This window comes from Callospermophilus lateralis, chromosome 1 (genome assembly GCF_048772815.1).
Source record: "Callospermophilus lateralis isolate mCalLat2 chromosome 1, mCalLat2.hap1, whole genome shotgun sequence".
NCBI lineage: Eukaryota > Metazoa > Chordata > Mammalia > Rodentia > Sciuridae > Callospermophilus > Callospermophilus lateralis.
The window spans coordinates 159,287,018-159,302,513 of NC_135305.1; the positions used below are offsets into that span (position 1 = coordinate 159,287,018).

A 15,496-nucleotide genomic window follows, 5' to 3' on the forward strand; every position below is an offset into this window, starting at 1 on the left:
CAGTCCCTCAGTCCTTTTTATAGCAGAGTAGTACTCCATTGTATGAAGAGACCACATTTTGTCTGTCCATTCAGGCTGATGGACATTTATGTCACTTCCCTCTTTGGTATGATGACCAGCTTCCAAGAGCCACCTGTGCAGTCACTTCTTAGAATCTCTGTTTTTGGCTCTCTGGGTCTGCACCTAGAGGCAGAGCAGCCTTTTGCACGGGTAGGGACCCTTGTTTGTTGTGGGTCTTGGGTTCCAGACTCTGCTTGTGGCTGGAAGTTTCCTCCCCTTCCTGCATGGGCATGGAGTATTTTCTTTGGCTTTTGAATGTGGGCTGTTTATTTTAAAATAGTTTGTTAGGCCTTTTCCAGAATTCCTATTCAATAGTACCCCCTTATCCTCCAGGGAATACATCCCAACATGTTCCCAGGATGCCCTAAACCAGATGGTACCGACCCTGTGAGGTCTGTTTTTTCCGATACACACACAGCTCTGATAAAGGTTAATTTAAGCGTCACGGGCAGCAAGAGATCAACAGCAGCAACTACTCACAAAATAGGGCAGCCCTGGCAAGCTGCCCTAATGAAGTCCACCGGAATGTGGTCTCTTTTTCAGAACAACTCGCTGTCCTTTTGAATCGCAGTTAACCATGGGTAACAGAAACCATGGAAGGGATGCTGTGGATAAGAGGGGACACAGCCCTGCGTGTGCTCAGTGCTCCTTGGCCTGCGGAGTCCCGGACTGAGCAGATCCGGACGGTCCTGGGGTGGGTGGGATCTCACCATCCCTTCCTCATGGTGCCTGGTCCCCCCTGTTGACATCACCGTCGTACATTTTCAGATCTGGATGTTGGTCCAGAGAAAATGGATGTATCTCGAGAGCATCTTCATTGGTGGAGACATCAGATCTCAGCTTCCCGATGAGGCGAAAAAGTTTGACAACATTGACCGAATGTTTAAAAGGGCAAGTGATGGGTGCCTGGTGTAGTCTGGATGGAGGGATGGACACAGGAGATGCTTTTGCTTCTAATTTGCGTGCACTTTCTCCATTAGTGGTCTCTGCATTTTTTCAGTCATGACCTTAATCTGTTTAGTAAAAAATCCTGTTTGATTCTTGGCTGCTGGCATATGACGCCGAATTTTTATTTTTATTTTTTATTTTTAATCATAAAAGCAATATTTGCTTACTTAAAAAATGTTTGGAAATGCAGAAAATGCATTGCCCGTGGTCCCTTCACCCTCAGGGGGCAGCTCTAACCTTCAGTACAGGTTGAGCACCCCTAACCTGAAAACCCCAAATGCTCCACAACCTGAAACTTTTTGAGTACCCAGATGATGCCAAGATGGAAAATTCCACACTATGAAGCTTTGCAAGAAATTGTCTTAAAATATGTAATTACCTTCAAGCCCTGGGCATAGTCTGGATGGAGAGACAGAGCACCTCAGATACCTCACACGTGTTTCACACCCTGAAACACGTGTGAGCTTCTTGCTTGGACCTGGGTCCCATCCCGAGGGGGTCTCAGCACGTACCTACAGATGCTCCAACTCTGAGCAAAACCTGAGACCCGGAGCACCTCTGATAGGAGGCTCTCAGCCTGCCCAGCGGTTGGAAATCCTCCCTGTGTGTACAGGTTCAAACAGCAGTTCCAATGGTATCACATGCAATTATATATCTTAAAATTCTTATTTAATATTATATAAAACATTTCATATTATGAAAGTACCGAAGAAATATTTTAACAGCTCTGCGTGATAGTCCGGTGTGCGCGGCCTGATGTTGCTTTCATTGATTGGTCTCTCTTGACTGCACCTCTTGTTAGAGCAGAATCTCTCTTTTGTAAAGAGCAGGTCTAATGCTGTTTGCCTATTTGGCACTAGGTTGTTAGGAAGCAAATGGACCCCAAAGTGTCATTCTGCCTGGGTCCTTTCCAGGCTCCCCTGGGCTCCCCTGCTGGTAAACAGGGCTGGTGATCTAGATGAGGACTACCCGCCCTCAAATCCCGCTTGGCTTCACCCCTGTGTTCCCAGCTTCAGGGACAGGTGGCTGGTTGGTGTTTTTTCTCCTTCATCCCCTAGAGTTCATGATGTTTTTCTTACCTATTGGCCCAAGCTCTGTCTTAAAACTTGAAGGAAAAAACCAAAACAGGTAATATCCAAATTCATTATAGGTGGATTTGCAAGTAAAGAAAAAAAGAACAAAAGAAAAAAATACCAACAATCCTTTTACCCAACTTAAACTACTTTTTGTTTTATTTCGTACAGTGCTGGGGCTCAAACCCAAGGCCTCGAGCATGCCAGGCAAGTGCTCGGCCACAGAGCCACATCCCCAGTCCCAAGATAATTGTTTTAACACCTGAACACCTTTGCATGAGGCTTATCCTGTGTACGCCTGCAAATCAGTGTAGATAAGTAAATAAGCAGCCTACAACAACAGGATCATTCTTACCAATATAACTGACTTTTTTTCATTTTGCATCTTTGACATATTTCAGTCAATGAATATCTAAGTTGTCCCAGCTAATTATTTACCCGTTTCCGTGTGGTCAGACTTTTGACAGGGCACATCCACCATGCCCTGTTCTCCTTTTGCTGTGCAAGGTGCCCTAGCGAATGCTCTTGTGTGTACAGCGCACCCTGCTGGAGGTGTCAGGCACCTGCCCTGCGGCTGGCCTCCGGGAGGGAGGGAGGGTGACCTGGACATGCAGAGGTGCTGACTGCTGGCCTCCCATGGGGTTGTGCCTGTGTGGGAACCTGGGGAAGTGCCCCTGCCCGCGGGGTGTGGGGTGACGGCTCTCTCCTGCGCCGTCCAGATCATGGGCGAGACCCTGAAGGACCCAGTGATCAAGAGGTGCTGTGAGGCCCCCAACCGCCTGAGCGACCTGCAGCACATCAGCGAGGGGCTGGAGAAGTGTCAGAAGAGCCTGAACGACTACCTGGACTCCAAGAGGAACGCTTTCCCCAGGTTCTTCTTCATCTCCGACGACGAGCTGCTCAGCATCCTGGGTAACAGCGACCCGCTCTGCGTCCAGGAGCACATGATCAAGGTGGGCGCGCCCGGATCCACGGGGGTGTCCACCTGGGCATTCTCTGCAGCAAGGTCCCCCAGAGGGTTGGGACTGTGAACGCTGCTGGGATTTTGACTTGAAGTATGAGCCTGGCAATATTCACTTAAGTCTGAAGCTTCACCAAAACTCAGCTGTTTCTTACTCTTTCCCCGCAGTTCAACCCTGCCGCAGTCTCTGGCTGGGCACAAATCACGAGCCACCACACAGCTTGTAGATTCAAACAGCAATTCTTTATTCCCGAACTCACACCTGTCTACAAACACGTTCTGGGGGAATCCACGTTCTCTGCCCAAATCCACACTCCTGGGCTTCTGTCTCCCAAATATATTGTCTGACCCTAAGAACTCAAGAGGAACTCAGGCAGCAGGATCCGCCCTATTCGAAAGGGGGAACACCCTAATCTCCTATTATGCTAAACCGGGGACACCCTAAACACGGATCCGCCCTGGTCCTTGAGCAAGGTCACCTTTCAGGAGTCCTTCCACTAGACAGCATGGGAGTAGCTGGCAAGGAAATTGTCATACCTACTTGGCTGATGGCTCCCAGCACAAGCCCCTTCCGTTTTTTTTTTTTTTTTTGAGAAACTAAGACAAAACAACAGCCACCCAAATCACAAAGGCTAATGTAATAACATGGAGAACAGTGGTTTAACACACGCACTCTGGGACCAGTTTTCCTGAGCTCAAATCCTGGCTCTTCCCTAAGAGCTGTGGCAAGTAACGCGACCTCTCTGAGCACTGGTTTTCTTCTCTGTAATAGTTAATTGTTTTCTCGGGGTTGTTCTGAAGGTGAAGCAAGTTACTACTTAGAACAGCGCCTGCCTAACGCGATTGTCTGAATAGCCTTTCCCACGGCCCTCGTAACCCTACACTGTGTCCCTTGTGAAATGAATGGAGAGCAATGTCATGCTCTCTGGTTCCTAGAGGTGCTGAGTTTGTTGTGATTCCTTCCACCTTACAACTTGTTACCCTTTTACAAACACGAATATCCAAGAACCACCATGGTGGAAGGTCAGAGAAAACCGTCCCTGCCCCTGGGGCTAGCTCCTCTGTATCTGGTGTCAGCAGGGTGGGATCCTCAGCTCCACGTTGGCCTGGGTGACTCTGTCGCAGGCAGGTGTCCTGTTCCTGTGTGTAGCAGGCTGTCCAGGAGCATCCCCAGGCCTTCTTTGCAGCTGAGACAACCCAGAAGTCTCTAGACAAAACCAGTGTCCCTTGGGGGCAAGGTTTGAGAACCAGTAGATTCCTTTATTCCAAATTAACAGAGCACTCCTAAACTTCCTTCCCCACTTTTCCCCCAGCTAATTGCCTTTGTCAGGTGAGGTTTGGGGTGGGGGTGGGGCATGCTCTGTTTCCATTTCCCTCAACAGGCCTCTGACTGCTCTAGTGAGGCAGAAGGGAGCCAGAAGCCCTGCCCTTCCCCTAGCCGCTCCTGCACATCCCGGATTTTGTTCTGTAAAGCCCGCGGCCTCTCTATCCTCTCCTCCTGGTTTGCAGAGTGACTTGTGTACTCTCCCGGGCCCTACAGGACTCATTTTCCTCTGAAGAGTAGCAGTGACCATAGTCAGCAGATGCCTAGGGGTCAAGTCACCTTGGAGAAACTGGCACAGGATTTATTCCAGGCTGAGGGAGGAGGAGCCAGCTGCCCAGGATGACCCCGCTGCACAGAGGGTCCTGGTTCTCCTCAGGTCTCCAGCTCCTGTGGTCCCTCTCCAGCCACCTCCTCCACATTGAGCTCCCTGTCCCACAGTGTCTGGACCTCCCTGTTCCCCAGGTGCCCTGGAGCCCTGTGTGCTAGGGGGAGAGTCTCCTCTCCTTCTCCCTCTTCTGAAGACCCCCCAGGATCTTCACCCAGCGTGGGGGACCTGAAGGTTCCCGCTCCCAGGGCTGCTCTTGTGGGCACCAGGTGTCCAGGAGCTGCCCTCGATCCCAGAGCAGAAGGCAGCAGCGTCATGGTCGCCCTCTCGCTGTGTTGCAGATGTACGACAACATAGCCCAGCTGCGGTTCCACGACGGGGACAGTGGGGAGAAGCTGGTGTCGGCCATGATCTCGGCGGAGGGCGAGGTGATGGAGTTCCGCAAGATCATCCGGGCCGAGGGCCGCGTGGAGGACTGGATGACGGCCGTGCTGAACGAAATGAGACGGACCAATAGGCTGATTACCAAGGAGGCGATTTTCAGATACTGCGAGGACAGGAGCAGGTGAGCTCCTCGAGATGGACCCGGTATGGGCAGCGGGGCCTGCACAAAGCCGTCTGGACCGTCACCACAGCAGTGCTGCCCAGGGCATCCTCCCAGTCAGGATGGTGGGAGGTGGTTCATGGGCCAGCTTGTATACCCCCAGGGCCCCACAGATGGTCCTCCAGCACATCTCTCTGCATAGCCACTGACCCGAGGCAGGTCCATGAGAGCTAGCCAACGACAGCCAGGGGCACAGTGACTTGTGTTCCTGGAGCCATTTTTGGAGAAGCAAGGCCAGCACCCTTCTCCCCAGTTCAGGGTAACTCTGCCGGAGGAAGGAGGACAGGACGCTACAACCCAGGAAGCTGCCACAGGCTTGGGCAGAGTTTTTGTTAAATTCCTTGTTGGAATTTTTAAAAATCTCCTGCAATACACCCATAATATAAGTGATTTTGAAAACCTACGAGGAAACATTTTTAAAGTGGTCCGGGACTTACCTTGCTGTCGGGAGCCTACAGGATTTCTCTGGGGGGTAGTTTTTGGCCTGGCCTTTGCTTTGCCCTCTAGCCAGGAGTCCTAGTTCCATTTTCTCTCCTGGGGCTTTGCCAGTCTCTCCTGCTCGAGATCAGAGGAAGACGTGCCCTGTGGGGCTGCTTTCGGCCTGGGTGGGCGCAAGGCTCACAGGCGTCCTGTGTCCACAGAGTGGACTGGATGCTGCTGTACCAGGGCATGGTGGTGCTGGCCGCCAGCCAGGTGTGGTGGACCTGGGAGGTGGAGGACGTCTTCCACAAGGTGCAGGCTGGCGAGAAGCAGGCCATGAAGAACTACGGCAAGAAGATGCACCGGCAAATCGATGAGCTGGTGACGCGGATCACCATGTCCCTGAGCAAAAATGACCGCAAGAAATACAACACGGTTCTCATCATTGATGTGCACGCCCGGGACATTGTCGACTCCTTCATCCGAGGCAGGTGGGTCCCTTCCAAGGACGTGGCGCACTACGGGGCTCCCTCTGTCCCTCCCTGGCCTCCTCTAACCGGCCTCCTTCCCACTCCTCAACCTGCCGTCCAGCATTCTTGAGGCCCGGGAGTTCGAGTGGGAGAGTCAGCTGCGCTTCTACTGGGACCGGGAGCCAGACCAGCTGCACATCCGCCAATGCACGGGCACCTTCAGCTACGGCTACGAGTACATGGGCCTCAATGGGAGGCTGGTCATTACGCCCCTCACAGACCGGATCTACCTGACGCTCACGCAGGTGACTGCCAGCCTGGGTGGGTGACGGTGGTTTCTGTGTGGCGGTGGTCAATGTAGTCAAGGAGGGTCTTGCTTTGACATCTCAGAAGCATGTTGACACTGTGGGGAGGTGGGATGCCTGGGGGTGTCCTCTCTGGAAACCATCAGGAAGTCCTCAGGAACCAGTTTTCAGCTGGCTGCTTAGTCCTGGGGACACTGGTCCCAGTGCAGTTGGGGGGTGGACAGGAGAGGTGCAAGGAAGGGTGCAGAGATGTTAAATGTGGGGACGTCCGGAAGGACAAGCGAGTGGGGATGTGCACATTGCGTGACAGCTGTCTTGCGGGTGGTCTGTTCAAGCAAACAGCCTTGGGAATGGACGGTGTCTCCCCGAGAAGAGGAGAGGCTCTGTCCAGGGCAGGCCTGCCCAGGCCAGCCTGCAGGCCTTGGCTGAGCCATGGCTCCTCAGCAGTGTCTCACACCCACCGCGTGGGCACCAGAGCCTGGGGCTGCCTCCACATCACCACATGGGGCTTGGGGGACGTGGGCAAGGATGACTCCCGCGCTGGTCACCGTGCTGAGACAGTCCTTTATCTCCCGGAAAATAGCCCCATGACCTTATGGGAATTGGAGATCTCCAGACACACAGGCGACAGGTTGCACGCAACAGCATCTCTCCCTCACACTCACACGCACTTAAACGCTCTTGTACACACACACTCACATACCCTCACACTAACACTCAGACTCACTCCACACTCATTCTCTTCCTCACACTCACACACACTCACACACTCACTCTCAGACTCACTCTCACATGTGCACGCTCTTGCACACTCACACACGTGCACACCCTCACTCACCCTCACTCACAGGAGGAGACTCATGTGAGACATTGGCTCCTGAGCTCTGGACACTGCTTGGTCCCTTGGTCTCTGCCTGAGAGCTGGAGAGCCAGGAGGGCAGTGTGTGGCTCAGAGGCCCGGCAGCTGGACACTCTGTCCTGGGTCTGAGGCCCGAGGCCCAGCAGCACCACGGGTGGGAGGCGCCACCCAACTGTGGCTCATGGCTGGGTCCTGCAGCTGCCTTTCGTCCCCTCCCGTCCTCAATGGACTAGAGGACACCCACACTCCTGGAGAATCTGCTGGGCCCAGTCACAGCTCCCTCAGAGATGCCAGAAAGGACGCTTCTCCAGCTGCCCAGATGCTCTCCCCTGTTGTCCTGGCGTTAAGCATCCATCTGTGCATATGTCCCACACGTTGTCACAGTGATCAGTCTGGAAATGACACTTTTCTTTTGACTTGAACAGGCCCTGTCCATGTACCTGGGAGGGGCCCCTGCTGGCCCTGCAGGTACCGGCAAAACTGAGACCACCAAGGACCTCGCCAAAGCTCTGGGCCTGCTCTGTGTCGTGACCAACTGTGGAGAAGGCATGGATTACAAAGTAAGGCCTTACTGTTGCATTGGGTACTGTCATGTTCTGCAGAGAGCGTCACCTCCCGGTCATCCATGAGATGACCAGTGACTGCTGGAAGAACATACTAGGAAACCTCTCACCAGCAGTCTCAGAGATAAAACATGCCTGCCTCGTTAGCAACAGCAGAGCTGGAGTCCCAGACTTCCATGGCTGCAGCGTCAGGGAGACAGTGCGAATGAGGGACCGGGCAGAGACGATGGGGAGGGACTGAGGCCAAACGGAGGACAGTGCTCCAGGTGTCTAGAGGGTGCCCGTTCCGCTGTGGTTCATTATCTCCACTTGGGAAATCGGGCCCACAGTTGCTAGATTTTACAGCATTTCAAGAGAAGTGAGAAATCTGGAGTTTTGTAGACAAAATAATCTCGATGTGTAAAATCCCAAGTGTGAGCTGGCCCATGAGAGGCCCTAGATATCTTGCCAGGAAGATCAGTTGGCGGAGGGGCTGGTGGGCTGCTTCTCTGCCAATCTTGTTGTTGAATTTGGAAAACGTAGCCATCTGCGTGTCACTCACAGCTTCAAGGGAGGAAGTGCCCTTGTGTGGTGTCTCTTGTGTTCCAGGCGGTGGGGAAGATCTTCTCGGGCCTCGCCCAGTGTGGGGCGTGGGGCTGCTTCGATGAGTTCAACCGCATCGACGCCTCAGTGCTGTCGGTCATCTCATCCCAGATCCAGACCATCCGGAACGCCCTGATCCACCAGCTGGCCACGTTCCAGGTGGGCATGGCAGGGGCGCCCGGGTCGGCCCCTGGAGGGAAACCTGCTGCAGAAACGGGTCGCGGGTGGAGACCAGCCTTCACCGACTTCTGCATTCTGATTGCGATGGCACCATCTTCTCTGGTTCTGGATGGTCACTTCCCAGGGGCTTGGAAAGGCTTGTGGACACACAGTCAGTCAGGTAGCACGGGGTTCTTGGGTCAGCCACTTGCAGACCCCTTAAAGGAAAGGGATATCCCTGGTGTGTCCCCCAGTCTGAGGAAACCTGACTTCAGAAGTTGCTGTGTCCTTCCATCTTGTTGTCCCCGCACACGGCCAGTGCTGCCTGGGTGCTTGCAAATTCCTGGTGTTGTTACAAGCAGGGCTGAGAAGGCTGCTCTCCAAGTGAGAGGCAAAATTAAAAAAGAAAAAAATTTGAGATTTCACCAACTCTCCCTGCCCAAGATGTTTGCAGACTCCAGTTCGAAGAGTCTGCGTTCAGCTGCAGCACGCGGGTGAGTGGGGACAAGAAGCATCTTGTAGAATTTAGGTAGCCCGGGGGCAGCTCTCTGGTTCCTGTCACCTCAGGCCCCCTGCTCTGCAGACTCACCTACCCACCCTGCGGTGACACCTCGCATGTCCCTCTCTTCCCCTTTACCTGGAAACTCCTACACACCCTCCGAGGCCCTTCGGAGCCCCATTGGGAGGCTCAGCATGAACAGTGGCCTTCTATCCGGCCTGCCGCCCCCAGACCTTGGTGGGGCTCACTGTGGAGAGAGCAGGAGCACTGGTACCTCCAAGGCTCCAGTGAAGGTTCTGGATAGGCTGCTTTAACATATGCTCTGAAATGCTTCAGGCTGCGTTCCCTGCTGTGGGAGGGAAGTTCCACCTGTGGCACATGTAGAAACTGTTTTTTTTTTTTTTAAATATATATATCTTTATTTTACTTATTTCTTTTTATGAGGTGCTGAGGATCGAATCCAGGGCCTGGTGCCTGCTAAGCGAGCGCTCTACCACTGAGCCACAATCCCAGCCCTAGAAACTGGGTTTTTAAGGGCAGGCCTGCCAATCTTTTCCAAAGGATCACCTGGGCATCAGGTGGGATCCTGGGGAATCTGGAGGACAGGTTCAGTGTGGATCAGGGATGCAAGACCGTGGGCTCACTTTTGGGGGAGTCTGCTGTCTGTAGGGATGACGTCCTGTCCATGCAGCCTACACCTCCTAAAAATAAACATTTCTGTTTCTACCTGGTGGACATTTGAAAGAAAGGAAATATCAAAATGTTGGTGGAGAGGAAATTCACCGAGAGAGACCCCTGGGACTCAGACGAGGGAGATGTCTGCAGCCCACTGGGACCTGTCGAGGGGATTCTCAGGAAGGGTTGAGCTTCCCATTAGGCCCGTGCCCAGGCTGGGTGGAGATGGAAACAGGGACAGGCAGAGGAGGGAGGAGTGGAAATGGGCCTGGGGTGACCCGCCATGCTGACTGCTTTCCTGCACGTTATCCCATTTATTGCTACAATGTTTTTGGGCAGGTTGTATCCCTGTTTTGGGGGAAAGGGAAACAGAGAAGTGAGGTGACCCGCTGGGCATCACACAGCGCCTCCAGTGGCCTTGGCCTGCCTGCTTTCCCAGCCTGGGCTCCTGCAGTGCAGGAGGTTAGCGGTCTAGCAAGGCTCAAGGAGACAAATGGGGTTCGCTCCTCGTGATGTGAAAATAAATAGCCCCGTGGCTGGCCCGAGCCTCCCTTCCCTGGGTAAGTGAGCCAGCCGCGTAACCCCCTCCTTCCTCTCCTGTCTCCCCCAGTTTGAAGGACAGGAGATCACCCTGGACCCGCGGATGGGCATCTTCATCACCATGAACCCCGGCTACGCAGGGCGCACGGAGCTGCCCGAGTCCGTGAAGGCCCTGTTCCGGCCCGTGGTGGTCATCGTCCCCGACCTGCAGCAGATCTGCGAGATCATGCTGTTCTCTGAGGGCTTCCTGTTGGCCAAGGTGGGCCGGGGCCCTGGGCAGCTTGGCCTTGTGGGTCTCCTCCTCCCTCCTCTCCAACATCCTGACTTGCACACTTGGACTTATTTACAACCGAAAAGAGGGTGACAGGAGTAACTTGGGGTCTCTGGGTCCCCACACACATCCGCAGTGCACTGCTGGAACCAGCAAACAGACCCAGGAACGGAGCTGGTAACTCAGGGCAGCCTGGATGGACTGCCCCTCTGGTCACACGTGTGGACAGGAGTCGCCGTCACCACACTTGGGATGTGGAGGCATCACAGCTCCACTGGGCACTCCCTCCTGCCCCTCCCCGCCTGGACTCCTCCAACACTGTGATCCAATCACTTTAAGAATGTTCTATATCTGGAAAAAACAATATGTGGCCCTTTGAGATGGGCTTCTCACTCAGCATAGTGCCCCTGAGATACGTGGCTTAAACATATACATAAAACTGGGTGCCGTGGCACATGCCAGTAATCCCAGCAGCTGGGGAGGTTGAGATAGGAGGATTGCGAGTTCAAAGCCAGCCTCAGCAAAAACGAGAGACCCTGTCTCTAAATAAAATATAAAATGGGGCTGTGGGGGCTGTGGCTGTGGCTCAGTGGTAGAGCGCTTGCCTAGCATGCGTGAGGCACTGGGTTTGAACCTCAGCACCACATGAAAATAAAATAAAGATATTGTGTCCACCTACAACTAAAAAATGTTTAAAAAAAATAGGACTGGGGATGTGCTCATGGTAGTGTGCCCCTGATTCAATCCCTGGTAACTCCCCCCAAAATTACATATAATGGGAAAAAAAGCAGAGCAATATACACAGATAGATAAGATATATACATACTTATCTTTTATGGTATTCATATACACACACACATACATACACACCAACGCACACACACACACCTCTTATATGTAGATCTGGCACTTATCTTTTTTCAAAGACATGATATCATCCCCAGCCCTTTATTTATATTTATTTATTTATTTTGAGACAGGGTCTCAGTGAGTTGCTTAGGGCCTCACTGAATTTCTGAGGCTGGCCATCCTCCTGCCTCAGCCTTCCAAGTCCCTGGGATTACAGGTGTGTTCCACGATGCCCACTCATATATATTTTATGTACAATATATACACCTCTCTGTCTTTTAAATATTCTCTTTCAAAATATCTCTATCAGAGTATGACATATATATTTCCAGAAGGTTCTGGAAAAGGTACAGAATAGAGAATACTTTCAACAGTGAGCGTTGTTATGTTGCTTTCCTGCTATGTTTTTTAAAGGCTCTTGCTGCTCATTAGGCTGCCAGGATTCTGAGCTGGCAGGAAGAGATCTCTAGTTTGCTTCCATGACCCCAGCCCCTGCACTGGCCTTGGACCCTCGGGCTTCATGCCTTGGTGTGGTCCAGGTGACTGAATTGTCCTCTAAACGGGCACAGAAGAAACCTGGGTGATCGCTTAGGTCGGATCAACAGGAAGCATCCTTCCAAGTGTGACGCGTTGCTGGGACCGAGCTTTGGATCCAGGTGGTGACGATGTCCCCAGCCTGGAGGGACAATCCTCTCTGGAAAGGCAGCTCCCTTTCAGCCTCTGCCCTTGGACTTCGAAGGCTGGAGGCCAGCGGTGCTTGTCTAGAGGGGCCTCCCTGGCTCCAGCCACGTGGGGACGGCGGTGCTCTCTTGCTTTCCCCTCATCTCGTCCATCTCTTGCTTTCTCCCCCGTCTTCTGCACTAAGACGCTGGCCAAGAAGATGACCGTCCTGTACAAGCTGGCCCGGGAGCAGCTGTCCAAGCAGCATCACTATGACTTCGGGCTCCGAGCGCTGAAGTCCGTGCTGGTGATGGCCGGCGAGCTGAAGAGGGGCTCTTCGGAGCTGCAGGAGGTGGGCTGCGGCTCAGCGGGCTCGGGCGCCCTGGCAGAGGCGGGGAGGAGGGCTGGAACCCGACGTGAGCTTTAGGTCTTGGGGGGCCCTTCCTTTCCTGTGGGGCCCCGCTGTGACCTCCCACCCACGGCATCACCTTCTGCTGGGACTTAGTATCTTAGGGTCAAGTTCAGTGTCCTCCGCCAGTGCCTGAATCATGATGCTTGGGTAGTGACAGTGGGTCTGTGGTCTCAGGGTGGCGGTGGGGCAAACCCTGACCCCTGGAGGCCTTCATGGTATGTATTGGGGGGTCAGCGTGGCATCCACGCGCTCATACACACAGTGCGGTCAGCGGGCCACACCCTCCCACCCTGTTTTCTCTTTGCAAAGGAAGCGTGTGTTTCTTGTGGGGTCCCCAAAGCCCTTGCCGTGGCTGTTCGGTGGGCGCCAGTCTCTGCGCTTCTCCAGCGGCCACCTGGCCTGGCTGTGTTGAGTTTTCATTTTATGTACAGTTTGATATTTTATATTCCATTTTTATAAATTTCACTTGCGGATTTTTATTCTCATAGAAAATTTTGAAAAATAGGCTGGGGATGTGGCTCAAGCGGTAGGGTGCTCGCCTGGCATGTGTGCGGCCTGGGTTCGATCCTCAGCACCACATACAAAGATGTTGTGTCTGCCAAAAACTAAAAAATAAATATTAAAATTTTTTCTCTCTCTCTAAAAAAAAAAGAAAAAAAAGAAAAATTTGAAAAATATGAAGCACGCACTTAAAAAATATACCATGTATTCTATATAAAATGTTCTGTTTCATCTCCAAAATTTTACTCAAAAACTTTTGTGCCTTATATGAAATTGCATGTGATTGTACAATTTTATATAAAATGCCTAAAAGTTTTGAAAAATCATATAGATGTATATGGTATATATTTTATTATATGCTTACATATTAAACACGTAAAAATGTATAGCATGTAAATATATAGAAAAAGAAATTTTTAATACTGGGTATTGAACCCAGAGGCACTTAACCACTGAGCCACATCCCAGCCCTTTTTTATCTTTTATTTAGAGACAGGGTCTCACTGAGTTGCTTAGGGCCTCACTAAATTGCTGAGGCTGGTTTTGAACTTTCGATCCTCCTGTCTCAGCCTCCTGAGCCATAGGGATTACAGGCATGTGCCCCGGCGCCTGGCATAGAAATCTTTGAAAGCTCATGTGGCCTTTGCGAGGGCATCTAGGTGCCCACTTGGAGCGGGTTCCAGGCTGGCTCCAGCCTTCTGGGGACCTGTGTTCTCGCACTCAGGACGTGGTGCTCATGAGGGCCCTGCGGGACATGAACCTGCCCAAGTTTGTGTTCGAGGACGTCCCTCTTTTCCTGGGCCTGATTTCTGACCTGTTCCCGGGGCTGGACTGCCCTCGCGTCCGCTACCCCGACTTCAACGACGCGGTGGAGCAGGTGCTGTCCGAGAGTGGCTACGAGCTCCTGCCGGTGCAGGTGAGTGCGGAGCCGGCTCCAGGGGCTGCCGCGGCCTTTACCTGGCTTTCTCTGTGTTTTCTGAAATTCTTTAAAAAAAAAAAAAAAAGGTAAAATATTCATAATACAAGGCTTGCCGTCTTAATCATTTAAAAATGCTGGTAAAACACAATGTAGAATTTACTCTTGACACCATTTTTAAGCGCATATTTCTGTGGTGGTCACTTGATGGTGGGACCATCCCCATCCCCAGAACTCTCCATCTTGCACAACGGAAACTCCACGTCCTTCAGACCCCCCTGCCCTCCCCGCAGCCCCAGGAACCTGCCGTACCACTCTGTCTGCCTGAACTTGACGACTCCAACGACTGCCCATCTGTGACACTGTGGAGCTCTGACCTTCTGTGTCTGGCTTCTTTCCTTGGTGTGATGCTCCCAGGTCCGTCCTGGCGTGGCTTGTGTGACTCCTCTGTGAGACCGAGTGGCATTCCATGGAGTGTACACTACAGAGGGTTCTGGCCCAGCATGATAAGATCACTGAAGTGTTTTGTTCGGGAGCTCAACTCTCTAATGTGCTCCCCTCCCATCAGAGTTGCACTTACAAATGATTAAATTAGGTGCTTCTCGGGTAGGAGGGCAGGACTTGGAGCATCTGAAACCTGTGAGGTTGTATGTGTCGTCATTAAGCCAAAAGCTTGTGGTTCGAGTGTTCTGATGAGGTTGCAGGACCAGGGTGGCTGCCCCTCGGGCACCAGGCTCCCCAGAACTCTCAGGACCAGGCAGCGGGCACCTGCCATGAATGGATGCTCTCTGTGCCTGTTCTGATTCCGATTCTCTCTGCAAGTGGTTGTTTAAAAAGATTGATTGGCAGTTCCTCAACCAAACACGGCCACCATCAGGCCTCGGCAATTCTGTTGCCTGGTATAGACCCACAAGAAACATGGACACACATCTCCAGAGAAACCTGGACATGAATGCTCCAGGCAGCATAACCCACAGAGCCAGAAAGCAGAAACCATGTGGAGTCCACGTCTGTGGGCAGATGGATAGGGTGTGACCTGTCCGTACCATGGAGTACTACTCAGGCAGGAACAGGAGTGAAACACTGACACTGTATGATGGCTTGGGTCTGGAGTGTCCCCAAAGCTCCCGTGTTGAAGGCTTGGTCCCGTGCTTTGCAAGGGTGCATTGGGTCCTTAGCGCCTTCCTCCCTCTCTCTTTGCTTCCCGGCCACCACCACCGGGCAGGTTTGCTCCTCTGTGCCACTGAGACCTTCTGCCTCAACACAGGCCAGAACCAGTGGAGCCAGAAAACCATGGGCTGAGACCTGTAAAACCATGAGGAAAAAATGACACTTTCCTCCTTTAAGTTTTTTTTGTCAGGTAGTTTGTCACAGCAATGAAGAGCTGACTAATGCAATATGCTATGAAGTGCGCAGACCTTGACATGATGCTAAACGGCAAAGCCAGGCATAGAGACCACCTGTTGTGTGATTCCATTGGTGTGAAAAGTCCAGAGTCGGCAAAACATTGACACAGAAAG

At 52.5% G+C, this 15,496-nt stretch overlaps 1 protein-coding gene across 1 annotated transcript in view; it reads left to right on the plus strand.

Annotated features, from left to right (window-relative positions):
- Nucleotides 1-15,496, plus strand: part of Dnah10 (dynein axonemal heavy chain 10) — a 114,765-nt gene that overhangs the window by 49,781 nt on the left and 49,488 nt on the right. Inside the window, exons 28-37 of the mRNA XM_076869509.2 lie at nt 829-951; nt 2,801-3,034; nt 5,033-5,256; nt 5,937-6,206; nt 6,307-6,490; nt 7,775-7,909; nt 8,501-8,653; nt 10,438-10,626; nt 12,353-12,499; nt 13,785-13,976. Of these exons, the coding sequence (XP_076725624.1) occupies nt 829-951; nt 2,801-3,034; nt 5,033-5,256; nt 5,937-6,206; nt 6,307-6,490; nt 7,775-7,909; nt 8,501-8,653; nt 10,438-10,626; nt 12,353-12,499; nt 13,785-13,976 (1,851 nt within the window). The remainder of the gene's footprint in view (nt 1-828; nt 952-2,800; nt 3,035-5,032; nt 5,257-5,936; nt 6,207-6,306; nt 6,491-7,774; nt 7,910-8,500; nt 8,654-10,437; nt 10,627-12,352; nt 12,500-13,784; nt 13,977-15,496) is intronic.